The sequence below is a fragment of the Anas acuta genome, chromosome 5 (genome assembly GCF_963932015.1).
Source record: "Anas acuta chromosome 5, bAnaAcu1.1, whole genome shotgun sequence".
In the NCBI taxonomy this organism is placed as follows: domain Eukaryota; kingdom Metazoa; phylum Chordata; class Aves; order Anseriformes; family Anatidae; genus Anas; species Anas acuta.
This window is the reverse complement of record NC_088983.1, coordinates 64974173-64991572: the sequence shown is the minus strand read 5'-3', so window position 1 is coordinate 64991572 and position 17400 is coordinate 64974173. Positions and strand designations below refer to the sequence as shown.

Here is a 17400-nt window from a genome sequence, read left to right as displayed (position 1 = left end):
GTCAGTAATATACATCAGCACCAAAGCACTAGTTTTTGCAATATGTCTGGATGCCATAGGCTTCACGGAAACCTACAGTTAAACCAAAAGCCAGATTTCATGTACGACACCTTAAGTGATCTCTATGCATTTTCCTTGCCTTTCTTTTTATTCCATTTATTTCAATAAGGATTTATGGACTATCAGAAAGATATTTTTGTATTCATAGCATGCACTTATTCATTTTTAAGTGTCACAAAGTCTGCAGGATGATAAATGAATCTGTTTTGGCAGAAGCCTTAAGCAATAACTTACTAAACTCAATGACTCAAACATTCCTCATGAAGTTGTTATAGTTCTTGTTACTGAAGCCTTTTCACAGCAGGTTTCATATGGGTAGTTAACACTAACATGACTTACAAGATATCAAAAGTCGTACTGTAGGAAATTTTTAATCAAGTATCAAACTACTGGTATCAAAATGAATCATAATTCTAATTCTTATTACGTTTTCTTTTCTTTTTTTTTTTTTTTTGATTTTGCACTCACAGCCTTCCACAGAGTAGTATTCCAAAACAATCTTTGATAGCTACAGTACAGTGAATTTTACATATGAACTAGCCAACAACAAGTACCTTACTTCACTGTACAGCATGATCAGATTCACTAACATATCCTTCCTTCCTAGTTATCGTCCATTGCAAGCCTCAACTACCCAGTAGAGATTTCTCCACCTATCCATACATATAAAATGTGACATCACTGTCAAATTTTTCTGGGGTGCCACTGGTAGGAAAGGAGGTGCCTTAGAAGAATGCTAAAAAGATGTCTGTCTGCCTAGCATCAATGTGTGCTCCAGCTGGCTCCAGCTGCTGCAGCCTATCCTTACTTTAGCTTTAAAAAACATGCAAAACATTAAAAGAAAACTAGAAGTTAAATTATCAGGCTGCTCCAAACACCCTGCATCCAGCTGTGTAACAGAAAATACAAAAAATGAAGGGGGGGAGGGGAGGAGGTTGCAGAGAGAAGGATGCAGAAAACTCAGTGGGACCACACAGAAGCAAATGTCAATGATGCCTAACGTTCATTCTCCCTCCCTGGAACTACTTTTATCCCTATCGTAGATTTGTTGTGGACAGAAAATAAGACACAAAACAGCTCAGCTAAGGACAGGTATAGGGACTGCTATATACTATTCCAGGTATTCAGTAGGGCGAAATGATTCCAGATACCAAACTTAAAACAGATCAAGAGGCCTAATTTTCTATAACTGTTGATAACCTGCTTTCTGCAACACATATCCATTAAAATGCCTTGTGTTGGTCATATCTATGTAGATATTATGATGTTCATTTCTAATAAAATAGAACAGGAAGTGGACAGTCCTAATCGTGATGGGGGTTTTGTAACCAAAATCAGTGGCTCAGATTTAGTCTTAAACGATCAGAAATATTAATAATATCTATGATGTACATCTTAAACAAATGCAGAGTCTGTAAATCTAACTTTCCTTCAGCCTAGTTACTACATTTATGTATGTTCTTACCCCTTTCAGGAAACCAATTTATTAACAGAAAATTTAAGCTGTTATGCATATGGACTTAAAAGTTTATTTAAATTGGAGATTAAGCAGCAGGAAAAAGGGCACAGTGTACTGTATGTGTTCACCCTTTTCTTTACCTCCTACTGAAGAGCAGCTCCTACAATACATACTAGGTTTCAGCTCTCCCATAGCATTGGATATTTACATATTCCAGATTGCAACTACAAACTCTCAGTTACCAACTAACGGGGACAGCATACAAAACAAGCAACTTACAGTCAACGTTCCACTTAATGCTTCTTGGCGGGAGTTTAAGGGTTTCATTGATCTTCTCAAGCACTGTCTGTAGCTTCTGTTTCTGAGCAATTTCAGATTGAGTAACTTCAGCAACATTCAACTTCTCACTTTCAAGTTTCTCTGAAGTGATAATAGAAGTAAAAACAGCTAGTTCATGAGGGACATCCATGAGGAACACAAAAACATTGCATGCAGCCAGATGTACATTCAAGGGGTATCAGACTTCCTAGTTTTAAAATTATCTGCTTTTGCTTCCAAAACCACTTTCCTGAACTCTTCTGAACTTCTAAAGACACAGTCCTTTATTTCCCCATTGCCAAGGGGAAGGCCAAATACTAATTAAGTCCACAGTACAGGCTAATAAAAGTTTTTTGCAAATCCCTTTACGGAACATCAGACTGAGAGGTAAGACCCATCGCTTTTATTAATACTGGAAAAAGAGTATTCTATATGTAACTGACTTGCACAGAAGACAATCAAACCTAGGAGAGACAGATACCAACTTTAAGAAGATCTGTGTCATCAGTCCAAGCCTCATTGGATTTTCGAGATGTAAAAAATTTACCTGGCTCACTTGTGATAGAATTGAACTGGCACCATATTCACACAGGTGAAAGAAGCAACCAAGAAATCTGAAGAAATATTTCTGGAGGAATGAAAGCAACTAAAACCTTGGGCAATTGATTTCTATGTAATCATAGCCCTTTTCTGCACTCAAAATTTGCAGTAGGTTTTAAATTATTTTACAATTTTTTTGTTAATAATTAGTAGAGATTGCTAGGCTTATATAAGCTCAGCCTAGATTGCTTTAACCAGATTTCAGAAAAATTTATAAATGTCTGGCATGAACTGTATCTACACAGTAGCACGTAATGGTTTAGATAGATCAATTGAAAAGTAGTATCTTTTTTAAACTACAGAAAATGTGAGCATGAAAAAGGTTTCAGTTAACTGAAGACAGATTCAGATGTGCAACAAGAAAACCTGTAACCTATTTGCACATGAAAAGGGAAGGATGTGATGTTTGCAATGACTCAGGAGGACACACCCTGCTCCATGGATTTAATGGAAGTATAAGAAGAGAAACAAGCTCCATTATAATGAGTATAAAAGACATTGCCACTGTTCCGTAAAACTGTCAGGTAACTCATAACCATTAATTAGGAAATAATGAAAATTTGGTGGTAAAAGTTTCCTCACAACAACACAGAGACAAAATGCTTGGTCACCTATCAATTTTCTTCTAGAAAATAATATATTATCAGGTTTGGTAAAAGTTGACCTTGCTCTCACTGAAGTCAATTGAATACCTTCCCAAAGACAGTGACTCTGGGCTATCAGCCTATGTATCTTGCCTAAAAAGCTGTGGATTTCTTGTGTCTCCACAGGAATCAGTCTGTGCAGTCTCACAAAACCAAAGCCTTACATATCATAGACCCAATCCATAAGAAATTAAGGATAATTGAAAAGATTCCACTGAAATCAGTAAGTGCTGGATCAGTATATACACATTTAGAGTCAGGCTGAATCAGCTACGCATTTGGGGGGGGAGGTGTTAGGTGAAGTCACTGAAGGTCTGTCTATGACAATCAAATTGCTTCATTCTACCACCTTATATCCAATAGCTTAACCATTCATAAAAGGGAATAGTCTACGTAGTCTTTATTAGAAGTGCTCACGTGATGTTTCAAGATTCATTTAAGATACTGAAAAGAAATTTACTGGAGACTTTACGAGCTGTAATAACTAAGAAAGTGGCTTCCAAGCCAACAGTTAAAAAAGCACATGCCAGCTCTGCATTAGCAGTTTCTTTTCTCCGTTTCTCAACTGAAGTTCAGTCTGCAGTCCGTTGGGTATCATTACCTCAGTAATGTTAAGAGACAGACATCAAATCAGAAAGCAATTCCAACTTTCCAGAGGAACTCCAAGATGTGAATAAACTACAGTATGGAACCAGCGCATATTAAAAACATCCACCATTGTACTGTTGTACTGAAAATACCCTTGCTTTTAAGCTTACTTTCCACTTGTAACATGGCTAAGTTTTGTACAGCACATATGCAGATAATAAAATCAGAGTGAATGTTGTTGCCAAGACAAGAACTCCAGCACTCTCTAGCACCCCAGGTAGGCTTTATGCTGTTCTCATCAACTAGAGCATCACACATTGCATTGTGGCTATGAGGACTGTACATACAGCCTATTGCTCTAGGGTCTCATAATACAATGCTATTTTTATATCACTTAGTGGCATAACTGTAAGATGATACCAAGGCTCCTAAGTAGGAACAAGTGAAACACTTATTGACAAAGTGTCCCGACACCATGCATATATATTTTTTTCTTACCAAATAATTTCTGCAATACTTGTCCATCATACAGGTCTTCAGCCAAGTCTTTCACAATAATCCTCTCTCCTACCAACACATCATTAATCCAGTCAATTAATACCTATACAGGAAACATAAATTTGGCAGAATTATACACTATTCATTTGCAATTTAAAACACATGTCATTTTGTACAATGGTGAAAATATTTAGCAGAAGGAATACCAAAGCTGCAATGCCTCAAAATACAATCAGTCTGAAATGCCATCAGAAGAAAATAAGGAGGACTCGGGAAGGACTTGTCTGAGGTGGCTACATCTATGTACCACACGGTCTAGACCAATTTAAGATTGAAGCATTGCTTTCTGAGGTGAAATCTGTCATTTGATTTCAGTAGTATTTTAACATTTTATTGTGTAGCTAAAGGTTTTGAAGCTGATTCTAATGAAGCTTCCTCCTGTAAGTTGTAGCCCCAGGAATTACAAAGACAATGAGGGAGGTCGATGTGATTTTACACTGCAGGGTGGGATAGGAGTAAGAATCAGAACTCAGGATTTTAATTCAAATCATTATTTTTTTTGTGCCATGTTTAGAGAAAGAGACCCCCAAAACTGACCTGCATTCACTGGGATATATGCACCACGTGGTTTCATTTAATTAATATCTAAACAAAGCTCTGAAGCACTCAAATGAAAGAGGCAGGGACAGCATTAAAAATAGTTTCACTTTCAATAAAGTGTTTATGTGCTTTTCATTACCTTCATTAGTTCTTGTAATTTTGGGTCATTTCTTGAATTTGGATCAACCATTGTTCGGACTTCATTTTCCTCTGGAAGGTTTAAAAGGAAGATATTAGAAGCTATTACAGGCATGACACTTTATTTTACATCAAGCTTTTATGTTGAGATGTAGAATTGTTGTGAATTACCTAGCATAGTGTCCTCAGGGTCTAGTTCGAATGGAATCGGACTGAGAGGTAAGTTAATGGCATTTATTCCTTCCTCCTGTAATTCAGATACTAGGAAATAAAAAAGAAGAGCTTGGTCAAATTTCAATTCGATTTTACTTTTACTATTTCACTCTCACTAAAAGTAGTATTAATTGTATTAATTTCTTTATGAGAACATGAGTCTATTAGATAAGCCACTGGGTGTAATTACAGCAATAAAATACAACTAACAAAAATGGGAGGCCCAGACAACAAAACTTCACTTGTTCAAGCATCATGGATAATGGTACTGGAATCAACATAATTTCCTCAAAGCTTTTTAAGGATAAGGCCCATTGTCCTCAAATTTTAAATGGCTCACTCACATTTTAATGGCCCTGACATTTTAACACTAACGAATCATTTTAGCTGAGGGAAATGATTATTGCTCTCAGCTATGTCACCGTTGCTCTGAAGGTGCTTCAAGTTTAGCTACTTAGAAGAGCCAGGTTTGGCTATATACCCACACGTGAGCTGCCAGGCTGAGTAACTATTTAGGACTGAAGGTGCAGTCACAGCTCGCTGCTCCAGGAACACAACTCCCTCCATTGCTCAGGTCAGAGACTAGAGCAGACTTGTGTCCTCAGGCTTTCTTTTGCAGAAACCACAGCAGCAGGACACAGGGGGAAGATGATGAACCCTCAACAGTACTGCCTTAGCATGGAGTCCAGACACAGGCTGGGAAAGAAGCTGCATGGAACGAGGAGGTAAACCAAAATCCCACAGTTTGGACACCCTCCACAACTGCCAGGAAATATGGACAAGTTCTTACACAGCCAAACTCCCCTAATGCTGCAAAAATCAATGCCTTCATGATGCATGCTCTGAAGACAAAGGAACAGAGAGATCCAGAGAAGAAGTAATCCTGCCATTAGTTCTTTACTGTAATCCGTTTTGGACCTGGTACAGTTCAGAGCAACTTCACTCATGCCTCTGGGTAACCCAATCTTTAATGGGTTCCAAAAAAACTACTCCTTCACTACCCAAAATGTCTCTAGAACAGAAGATAATAAAATCAAACAAGTCAATACACCGATCCTACAGCTATGGAAGGATGCATAGCACCATGCATGGAGGGTGCCCACTTTGGTGATCAGTCAAGTTTGCATCTACTTTGTAACCAAGGAGTCAGTGCAAATTTGACTTACAGAACCAGAAGAGAGGTTCACTGTCTTCTGAATGACACATAACTCAAGTTGCTTTGACCACTCATTCTGCAGTATACAGGTCTCTTCAATAGAACTGGTTGCTAGTATAGCTGATTCAGTCTGAGTTTGAACTTCCTAAATGTGTCCTAAAGACTCAAGTGACTGTACAACAGCCTCTTGACATGAACTGAAATACATTGTTAATGTGCAGATGCAGATTCACTATCTAACATTTTGGTTTTGAAAATGCCACACACGCACAACGGTTTGGAGAAAACAGAAAAGTAGAAAATAACAGTAGAGATCCTATGTTTTGTTCCTAGCCCTAAGACTGCCTAATAAGTAAGCTTTTGGAAAACTGATTTACCTCTCTGCCTTAACATCTCGTGTGCAAGAAGTATAGATCTCAGAACTGTTTACACTTAATGGCATTTTTTTGAAGTACTAGCACTCCTTGGAGAAAATCATGATTAGTTTTATTAACTACTTTGATTTTTTTTTTCATTTTGGTTCAAAATCGTTAGGTACATATGAACATCAGTAGACAGAAAACCTCCAGGGGGAGGTCTTTCTGTTCTGAAATGTTTAGTTCATGAAGGACGTCTGCACAAAGGTTCCCTAGGCAGAAAGCTTTTTTTTACATTGATCCCCAGAGGAAGCACAGTAAATAAAAGCCTTTCAAGCCAGCTGGCTCCACAGAGTTCTCCTATCCCAAATGGCTGGATGCTCTCCTTGGGCAAGAGCTTGGAGGAAGGAGACAACACATTTTCCTGGTGCAGGACTGTGGATGAAGTTTGTGGCTCCTCTCTCAAGGAGAAGAACCACTGGCACTTCTCCAAAGAGACTGAGCAGACCTTTCAGGGCTGAATGTTTTGTAAGGCATTCTTTACAATGTGGTCACCCACGGAAAGCCCCCTATTTTTGCCCTCCAACATGTACAACTACTACATTCTACTTCTAGTAACGTGAACATCATATTATCAGAGTTTCTGATAATAAACAAAAACCCCCACATCTTTGCATGAAAAGGGAATATAAAATACAAGTAAAATTGTCATAAATACATAGGGAACCCTAATACACTGATCTGTTCTAGAATGCATTGCAAGTGCTGCACATATGGTACATACGTGTACTGCTTTGCGGTACACAGGGACGCACAATTGGTGGACTTGTTCCCCTGAAATGCTCACCCTGATTGCAAATGTTTCTCGTGCCTGCCTGTGCTATATGCAGAACCTACCCAACCCAGTGCCAGATGATGAAAGATCCCAGGTAGATTGTTTACCAAACAGGACAGTGATACTCCCAGCTCTTCTCAGACACTGCCCTCTGCGGTGCACAACACATGCCCGAAGCTACCATTAGTCCTGCAAGGAAGACCCCTCCTGCCCTCCTACCCTCTGCAAGCAGAAAACATGATGGAGAAACTCCAACCCCAAGAGCATCTTTTTCATTTCTTTCCCAATACTGAAAACACCACAGATTAAGAGCGCTACTAAAAGAAGCAGGTAAGAACACGTGTATTATATTAAGCTGTACATAATGGGAGAGAAAAAGTATTATGTAACGCAACCTTTCTTTCTAAGAATTTCCATCAAAAAATTTCCATGACAAACCACTATTATACACTTAGGTGTTTATAGAAGAACCACAAAAATGCAACTAAGGTTAAAAGCTTGCATAACACAGTTTCAGCAGAAGAATCACATTTTCAACTGTTTTTCATTAATTTAATTATTTTTCATCAAAATCACTGAATTTACTATTTTAATCATCTCATTTTTTGAAATACTTTGAAGAGTGACTTAGAGCATCAGCAAAACTTCCTCTCTGAGTCTTACAGCATAAAGACTCAGACCCAGAAGGGAGAAGGGGACACAGCTACAGTGGTTCATCTCGACCACACCAGTCACCAGGAGCCAAACCAGCACAGGGGGACGTGGGGCAGCTCTTCTGGAGGAGAGCATCTACAGGGCTGTCCACTTGCCACACTTGCCATCAGGTCTGCTTGGCCACCACATGACCCCAGCAATCAGGAGTGACAGTGCTCTTCTGTTCTCACTGGCCCTGCAGCCCACATGCAGCCCAGTGCATCAGCTACCTTGGGACCAGTTGTGCTACTTAGACTGGCATGATTAGAGGCTTTATATTTGTGGACCTGAGAGGAAAATCCACTTTTTTTTTTTTTTTTAAATGACAGTGCTCAGTGGTTGTACTTTTAAAGCAAGACCCTTAAAAGCAAGGGATTACTCAAGGCTCAGACAAATCTCTGCAGACTGGCAATGGTGAAGGTCCCAGTTTTAACTCTGGATAAGGAATGGACACTTTTCTTCTAAGCCTTCTGATTAACTTCCGTGTGCCAAATCTGTTATGATGTAATCAAGCACGACTCCACTGCTATCAGCTGTCAACAGACTTCCTCATGTCATGTCAGCACCAAATTTGGCCCCAGAGCTGGGGAGCCCACAAGCTTATATCAACAGCAACTATGGCAACTATTTTAAGCTGGATAGAGTTCTTACTGTTTTAGATGCTCTAGGATTACAAGGTCATAAACCTATGCTATCAAATCCACACGGTTGCTCTGAGCCAGACTTTGCCTTTTGATGCACGCATCCAACTGCCATTGAGACCCTTGGAAGCTGAGCACATCTGAAAGTGGAGTACTGCCCATACGGTTTAAATTGGCTTAATTCCTCTAGTACATGCAGCCTGTTGATCCACATTGTATTTATTAGACGGTTTCATTTGGGTTTTTTACTTGTTTATTTTGTGTGCTGAAGGCTTTTTGCTGCCCTGTTTAGTATTCAGGGCTTAATGTTATTCTGATTTGAATAAAAAACATCTTATTATTTAACTGAGCGCAGAAATGCCACATCACCCAACGCACTCTGTGGTTTACATGTATTTTAGCATATCTGCCCAAAGAATCATAAAATAAATACAGCAAGATGCAGTGTTAAATGGCTGAAGCACTCAGAGGAGAGACCATGTCTTTCTCGTTAATTGATTCCATACTTGTAAAACTAAAATTACTCAAGTTCTGCAACACTAACAGATTCTGAAAGTTTGTGATTACCTAGAATTGAACACTAATGTTGAAGGAGCCCAGTGCCATAAGACTTCTAACCTCAATCTTTAAAAATAACAAAAAAAGAGATTTAAATATATGCACCACGTAACTAATTAATATATGCATATACACCACATAACTAATTAATCCCCACTTCTGCAGATCTTTAATTGCCTTATTTTTTTAATATAAAGGTTTTCCATTCAAGATCTTGTCTGCCACTTTTAAGATTGTAAATAGTTTTTTTGTTTGTTTTTTTGGGGCAGGGCGGAGCTGGGGTTTGTTGGTATTCACATTACTCCAGGAACATAAGTTTCATATAAAAAGTCAAAGGACAAACTATCTGATATCATAAACTACTATGACAGACTAACATGACTATGACAGACAGTGCAGTGTCTCTATCTTAAGCTACTTTTTCCTGGAACAAGCACAACTTGGAAGACCAGCTACAGACATCACATTGCCAGAGTAACAGTGGATATTTGCATATATACCCACATTCAAACATGCATGCACATGCTACATACATTTATGTGTCCAGAAATAACAGCCAGTTTAGAAACATGATGATTTTCAATAGGAAGTATCTTTACTGCTCTTGTTCAGAGTGATCTGCTCAATTATAGTTGAGCGAAATTTAGATGAATTGGTTTTGGTTTCATATTCTCTTCACTGGGTACAAGTTTCTGATACATGCTCATGACCTTGATGCCCTGCTTTTGTAACCACTTGTGCAGAAGAGCAGATTTTCTACTGACTTGAGAGTCTGCAACACAGACCTGTGTAAAAGAGTTTATGTGCACAAATTTCTGTGGATTTACCCTTTTTACACTAACTCACTGGCTCAGTGTGATTCCTATTCCCCCTCAACATACTCCAGTTTTATACCCTGATATAATTCCAACAGAGTAATTCTGACTCTGTACAGGCAAATACGAGAAGAGATCCAAATTACCTAAGATAGTCAGAGAGAGAAAAAAAGACAGTGACAACATTTTCAAAAAGTCCAAGTTTAAGCTTTTACAGAATGACACTGTTTTTTTCAAGCAAACTTATGCAATCGCTTTCTGGGCCATCTGAAATGATATTTTCTAATGTTTGTGTGTGTGCATCTTATAAATCCACAAAAGGAAAAGAAAATATTAATCTAAAATGGTACTGCCTAATTTTCTTGAATACATAATTCATCCAATATGGATTTTGGCAGCTCAGCTTTAACTCCGAAACAAAAGAAATCCACACAAAAGACAATAAATCTGCATAACACATGGTACTAAAATGATCCAATGGATTTATAGATGTTTACAAGTTTGCAGAGTGTGACACAACGTCCACCAGAAATTCAATATTCACAGCACAAAACATCATAAACATATGTCTGCAACTACAAAGGAACCTTTTTATGTGGGGATCATTGTTAAAATTGTCTTCAGAACATAAACCTTAAGTTGTAAATGCTACTCCCCATTTATTCTCCAAGACATAACAAATGAGGAAAGAAAAGCAGAGATATGTTTGTAATTGAAAATGTTTCTCAGGAAATGATCTGTACAGGAACATCATTCTCATTCCATTAACTGCTGACTCCAAGCCAACCATTTGTAAAAGTAAATAAATATGCAAACTGGCTGACAACAATGTGCCTGCCTTTAATGTTACTGCATTAGTACCCCATCTCCACAAAAGAATCTATTTTCTTTTCTCATTTCTCCATTAAACCAAACACAGCATATACACAAAAAGAATGGGATAAATGCTCTTCACAAAAAAGAATGGGAAAAATGATCCAATTTAATTTTCATTTGTGCAACACAAATTAAATGCTTATTGCCCTGAACTTCCTTGAAAGTCCAAATCAGCTCCAAAGTACTTCAGTGCCTACTTTGCTTCACCTTCCTTTTAACCAATTATCAGGAAAAGCACCCTCCATAGACTGACAGATCTCTGGCCTGAGTAGGTAAAAAACAACAGAATAGGGAGTTAACCCAATCCTTTTGAAGAGTGCATATGATTTTCTGTGCTTCGTCTCAAGTAGCTTCCTTAAGCCTTACATGCTTTCATATTTCATTTAGGATGAAAGAATTTTCCTGCAGTTTCTAACAAGTGGTGTGGTGTCAAGCTAAAGCAGATGCCGGTCATTCCATTCATTCCTTCAACACATCCTCACAAAACATATTTTAAAATACATAAGCAGCATCTGCAGATGTTTTGTAGCAACTCTCACCCTATAGAAGTTTTTTTAAATACAACTGAAAAAAACCCACAAGACTGCACTGTGAACAAAGGCAGACAGGAGTTCAAATGACTCTGCTTTTCCCCCACTGAATTATACATGTAAGCCATGCCTATAAGAAATGCTCTGACAGTTCCAAGATCTTAGCAGTACATGCTGTGCTAGATCTGATCTCTACCTGAGAACTCCTAAAACAGTCTCAGATACATTTGTAGGGTCCTTGATTCCTGCAAGTTGTTACCTGGTCTGCACCCAGTAACCCTCAATACATTTTTTTTTTTTTATTGAAACAAGTCCTTTGACACCTATGACTTCCAATTTATTGAGATACTGCACATCGCAAAACTATACAAGGTGGTTGGGGTTATATAGAGACAGAAGGGAGCATGTTTGTACCCTCCACACTAACTCAAGTCATTGGTCTATCTGGAGTTATAATAGATCTGCAGCTAGCAACATCCAGAAAAGAGTCAGAGTCCCCCTAACCAAGGGGAGGGGACTGTTCATCCTGTAAATTCACCAGCTTGCTACAACAGTTTTTTCAAACTATGGTGGAGCAGAGAAGCTGATTTTATAGGACTGACTGTTGCCTCATGTTCTCTCAATCATCGACCAGCTAATAGCAGCTCTTCCAACATCAACAAGAGGCGCTCATGCAGAAAAGACACAACCAAAGATCTGTTCCAAGAAGTCTTTCCCAGCTCGACAAGTTCTAGCTATTCCTAAGAGAAAACCCAAAAATAGTCCTTCGGAATGTAAGGGCACACTAGTAGCACGCTGAGGATTTCCTGAATTTCTTCTCTTTTCTTCTTGTGTGTGTAAGCCTCGTTTTTGAGGGAGAAAAACGTATCAGACCCATTGCATCTCACTAACCTAGATGACTACTTTTTCTTGGAAGAATTAAAAAAAAAGACTACATTCACTGAAAAGTTGAAGTTCCTTTCCAAGGACTTTTATAAAAGTTCCAAGGACTTTTATATTCATAAAAAAATGGACTGGATTTGGTGGAGTGCAGAAAAATGAAACCTTAAAATGAAACCTTAAAATGACAGAATTATATCTGATAGCATATACTGAAGAGTGTAGTGTCTCTTGGGGTTCTCGCGACCGGTGTGAAGGTTGGTGTGTATTGACAGCAGAAAAACTGTAGGCTGCTACAGAAAAGACTACAGAAAAGGTAAAGTTGTTTCCGCATCCTTATTTCATTTCAGTGTACATCATCGAGATTGGATCCTTCAGGTGATCCCTTTGACATGCAGAAGCTCTGACGTCTGACAATCCCTGAGAAGACGGAAGTCCTTTGATGACCTTGGTCAGCTTGCTGAGCATTTCACCTGACTGCAATTTAAGAAAATACCACAACCAACACTGGTGTGATCAATAGCATAGTTGTGGCATTCTCCTAAAATGTAGATACACAAAAGTGTGAGATAATCATGCAAAACAAGATTTTGGTAGCACAAACTGGAAATTACATTTCATAGCTTAGGAAAGCACAGGTAGGTAGTTCTCCATTTGCATAGGAAATCAACCAACTCCCACAGTCTAGGTTCAAGACCCATACTCTGAATTAATCAGCTGAATATCCCACCAACAGAAGAAAATAGCCTTATTCCTACTGTACAGCGTGGAAAGCAATGCACTTCTAGATTAAGGGATACACGTCTCCTTTCTAAAGGCACAAATTGCACTTGTAAAATGGAAGCTAGGCACTTCAAAATACAGCCTTAAAAACCCGTTTATAATGTTACAGGAGGCCTGAAGCAGAATGGACACTCATACCCTCTCTCTTGAGATTTCTCTCTACTACTCTTGATTCCCAAAGCCATGCTGTAGCAATGAAGTCACCCTTCCTTTCATAAAACCAGCAGTAATGATTTTCATCCAGCCTTGCCCTTGCCCTTCAAGGGCACTGCCTAGTACCCTCCTGTGCATTCCTGATGCTGCTCATTTCCTTATAAAACTCAAACAGCTGCTCCAACTTCCAAAAGCTCTGCCTTTAAAAACAAACAAACAAACAAACAAAAACCTTCCTGACCTACTCATCTAATTATGGTGTTCACATGTTGTTTATCACAAAAGGAGATGCAAGAGATGTAAGCACCAGCACTGCAAAGGTAAGCACACAGCTCTGAACTGCACATGCATTGAAATCATCTACTTGCTACCACCTGTCAAGCCTGGCAGACAAGAGAAACACATCTATATAGTGCTCCTACCTATGAAATGTATTGCATGGATCCTTGGCATGACCAGGTTATCAATTTTAACATGCAAAACGTTCATACCAGTAGTAGCTCTGGCACAGCATTTCCCACTTCGCATGTGAACACCACAAAAAATGCAATTCAGGAACCCAAATAACCTTCTATGGGTTTTCCTTTATAGCACCAACACATTTCCCATAAATACCATGCAGCCTTCAGTTGTTGATGTCATAAATGATCTTATGTTACTATTCCTATTAAAAAGTGTTTATTATTACAAAATTTTCATTTTATTAAGCACGAGTATTAAACTCACCTAGTGCATGGCACAGCCCACTTGAAAATTCCTATCTCAAACATGCTTTCGACTACAAACGACAATTTTCCCTGGGTGGAAATTCAGCTGATAAAAATCGCTATTTTCACACTGAATCCAGTACTACTTAAGGACTGAATTTGTACCAAACTGAATAGAAAGGCATATTCACATGAAATACCACTAGGCTGAAAGAGTTAATTAAATTACTCTCACATTGCAGAAATATTTTCAGAGAATGGCATTCAAAATGAACAAAATACTATTTTCTTCCTATACTACCCAGGAAAAGTGAAGTCTGACAAGAGCAAGAAGACGATAAACTCACAGTCTTCTATTCAAAATATTATAAAACATAAACAATTATCATTAGCAAAAATATAAAGTCAGAAGTAATTCTCCCTAGGTATCACGGAAACAAAGAAAAAACAGTTCACTGAGTCAGATCTAGTCTCCTACCTTTAGGGCAAAATGCTCCACAGCCCATCATAGGGTTGCCAGGCCACCCTCATAGTGCATCAGAGGGAGAACTGCAGTCTTTCAGGTGCTTGAAGCCACTTGTTCTGCAGGCCCCTTTGCTGCTGCTCTTCAGAGAAGCTGTTTTAGCTTCAGAGCCTGTTTTCTAACGGAATGGTCCAAGCAAATCACAACTCTCAGCTCAGAGCATCGCTTCAAAACAAGTGGCTGACTGCCTATATAATTTAATATGATGCCACATGAGACTCATAGACCATCTGCAAAAGAAGCTAAATCTGCTTTTTGCAGTGTGGTAAGTTGCATTCTGAGTGCTGGGATGCAGCTTTGTGTGCTTTTGTTATCTGTTATATAACTGAACAAAATGATCAAATGGCATGTATCAAGCACACTTTTTTTTACCGATGTTGTACTCAGCTTCTACTGTAGATAACTTGTTATTTACAATTCCCCTTAAAGCACAGGAAAGGTCTGGGCACACAGATGACAATATTGGAAGTGATTTTTTTTATTATTATTTTTTTTTTATTTTTTGAAACAAAGGCTGGTTGAAGACTGAATTCAACAAGAGGTACAGAATCCCTGAATCCTGTTGTTAGAATTGAGATGTGTGCATGAGGTGAGCAAATTCAGGTCCTGATCACAGTACTCTTTTCTCTATAATTACTTCCCTACTAAATACCAAATGATTAGGAGAACTCAGATGGAAGGAGATTAAGCTCTAAAATGGACAAAAACATATGAAAGAAGTGGAGGAAAAGATAGTCACAAGCTATTGAAAGAATAATAAACTACTGGTAAGACATGAACTAGTTTACGGGCTATGAATCCTTCCAAAGAGGAACAGCAATCAAAAGATAATCTAGAGCAATTACTTACTGAGGATAAAAATCAAATTGCTATGAAGTGGTTTACAAACTAAAACTTTTTGGAAGTTGTGAAGCGGTTAAGTGTCTGCTTCAAACTAGAGCCTAGATGAGGAAAGTGACACATCCTGGCTCACTTCTCAGCAGAAAGTGGTTACTTTTCTAGTTGCCAGCATCACTTAAAATACCAGTTGCAAAAGGCAAGTATGGAGAATCATAATATACTTAATCATCCAGGGTTATTCAGCTGTGCTAGACAACAATGCTTCCCCTGGTTTCATTTCACACATGATCCACTGAAAAAAATAAAAATAGATACTGAGCTCTCATCAGGGTCTTGAAACCCCACTGACTGCCGGTTTTGGAGAGTCTCCGATACACACTGATCTGCAGTTACCAGGTCACTCCTAAAAGTGACTTTCCCTCGCCAACAGCCCTATTTTATGTTGCAGTAGTTATGTACTACTCACAAATAGTAATGGGGCTCCCCACTCCTACTCCTGTAGCCCCATTGCTTTTCAGCATTGGGAAACTGGACTGCTGAACTGCTGAATAACAACAGCATTCAATTACAGGACAATACAGAGCTGGCAGTTCTTTACCAAGCTTTTCTTTTACTAATTTCTGAATAGAATCCTAAGTCTCCCACATGCCTCCCAGGCAGAATTGCCATAATAAAGCAAGTACAGTAAGGAAAAGCAAGTTCCACTTGAAACAATCAAGAAGGATGCTGAAGATATAAATATCTGTGTAAGAAATTTTACAGACTCTGAACCAACAGCAGTTTAGTGACTAATTATAAAGTGCCACTTTTTTGCATCAACAAAAATAGCTATTCTTTGAAAAATAGTAAATGGAAGTTGTTTTTTTTTACAAAGAGTTTTTGTACCTACAGTAGTAGCCAAAATACCATGCCCATGTTAACTTGTTTTAATAGGTATAGTTTCAATAGGGTAAGAAAGTTCTGAATTAGCTAAAGGAAAGCTGCTTTCTCGAAGGTCATAACCTGGTGAGAAGTCGACAATAGCAGGTCTGAAGCGCATAGCTTGGGGACACAAACACTGAGGAGAGGAATTTCTGATCACACTCTCTACAATCCATTTTCACTTGCCACAAACATAAATCCAAGTGGGACTTAATTTCTAACTCCTGTAATCTAACAACAACAGCAGCAACACAATCATCATTCCCAAAGTCTGTGCCTCCCCATTCCCTCAGCAGAGATCACTGCAGAGAAAAACAGCACATTGGTAAGATGTTTTGGGCCTAGCATTTCCCAAACTGCTCCTAAGGGTTTACTTTCAACCCCACAATTTTCAGCCTTGTAAAACCAGAAGTATAGCCAGGGAGGACTGAAGTCTTTTTCAAGTGGTTTTGGCCATCAATACAGGAAACAATTCAAAGGCAACATGACACTGATAGCTTAATTTGTGAAAATGGATAAATACCATATCTGCCACATAGCACATTAACCCATGTAACAAATAAATACAGAAATAGCACTGCAATGCTTGGTTAAAAGGTTTTGGTTCACAGAAGAGGAAATTTAATTAAAGCATGTAATGTCAATTACTGTCATTTGTAATTTTATTTTGCTTCCCTAGAAACAGTACAGATGCAGGATTCTAAAGCTACCTGCATGTTTGATGCAAATGGGATAAAATTATCTAGCTTCTGAGAAAATCCAGATAGTAGTAGGAAAAAAATGCATTTTTACCTAACCTCATTCATGGATCTTCTTCAAAGTGTTGATTACATGAGGGCTGACATGCCTCCAATTTAAATGTATAAGCGAACAACCCAGACTGAAACAAGACTTTTATGTTTAAAAAATTGTGTTAAGTCATCAGAAAGGTTGGGAGGAAAGCAGTGGCCTAATTCTCAGCTCCTGTAAATGGGCACAGCCTTACTGAAGACAACAGAAGAGCATTGATTGATATC

The 17400-nt window shown here is 38.5% G+C and overlaps 1 protein-coding gene across 2 annotated transcripts in view; it reads right to left on the bottom strand.

Annotated features, from left to right (window-relative positions):
- Positions 1–17400, bottom strand: part of PARVA (parvin alpha) — a 66287-nt gene that overhangs the window by 19540 nt on the left and 29347 nt on the right. For both annotated transcript variants that reach the window (XM_068685384.1, XM_068685385.1), the window contains exons 3-6: positions 5077–5166; positions 4907–4977; positions 4168–4270; positions 1799–1939 (exon numbers count right to left, since the gene is read on the bottom strand). In XM_068685384.1, coding sequence (XP_068541485.1) covers positions 1799–1939; positions 4168–4270; positions 4907–4977; positions 5077–5166 — 405 coding nt within the window. The remainder of the gene's footprint in view (positions 1–1798; positions 1940–4167; positions 4271–4906; positions 4978–5076; positions 5167–17400) is intronic.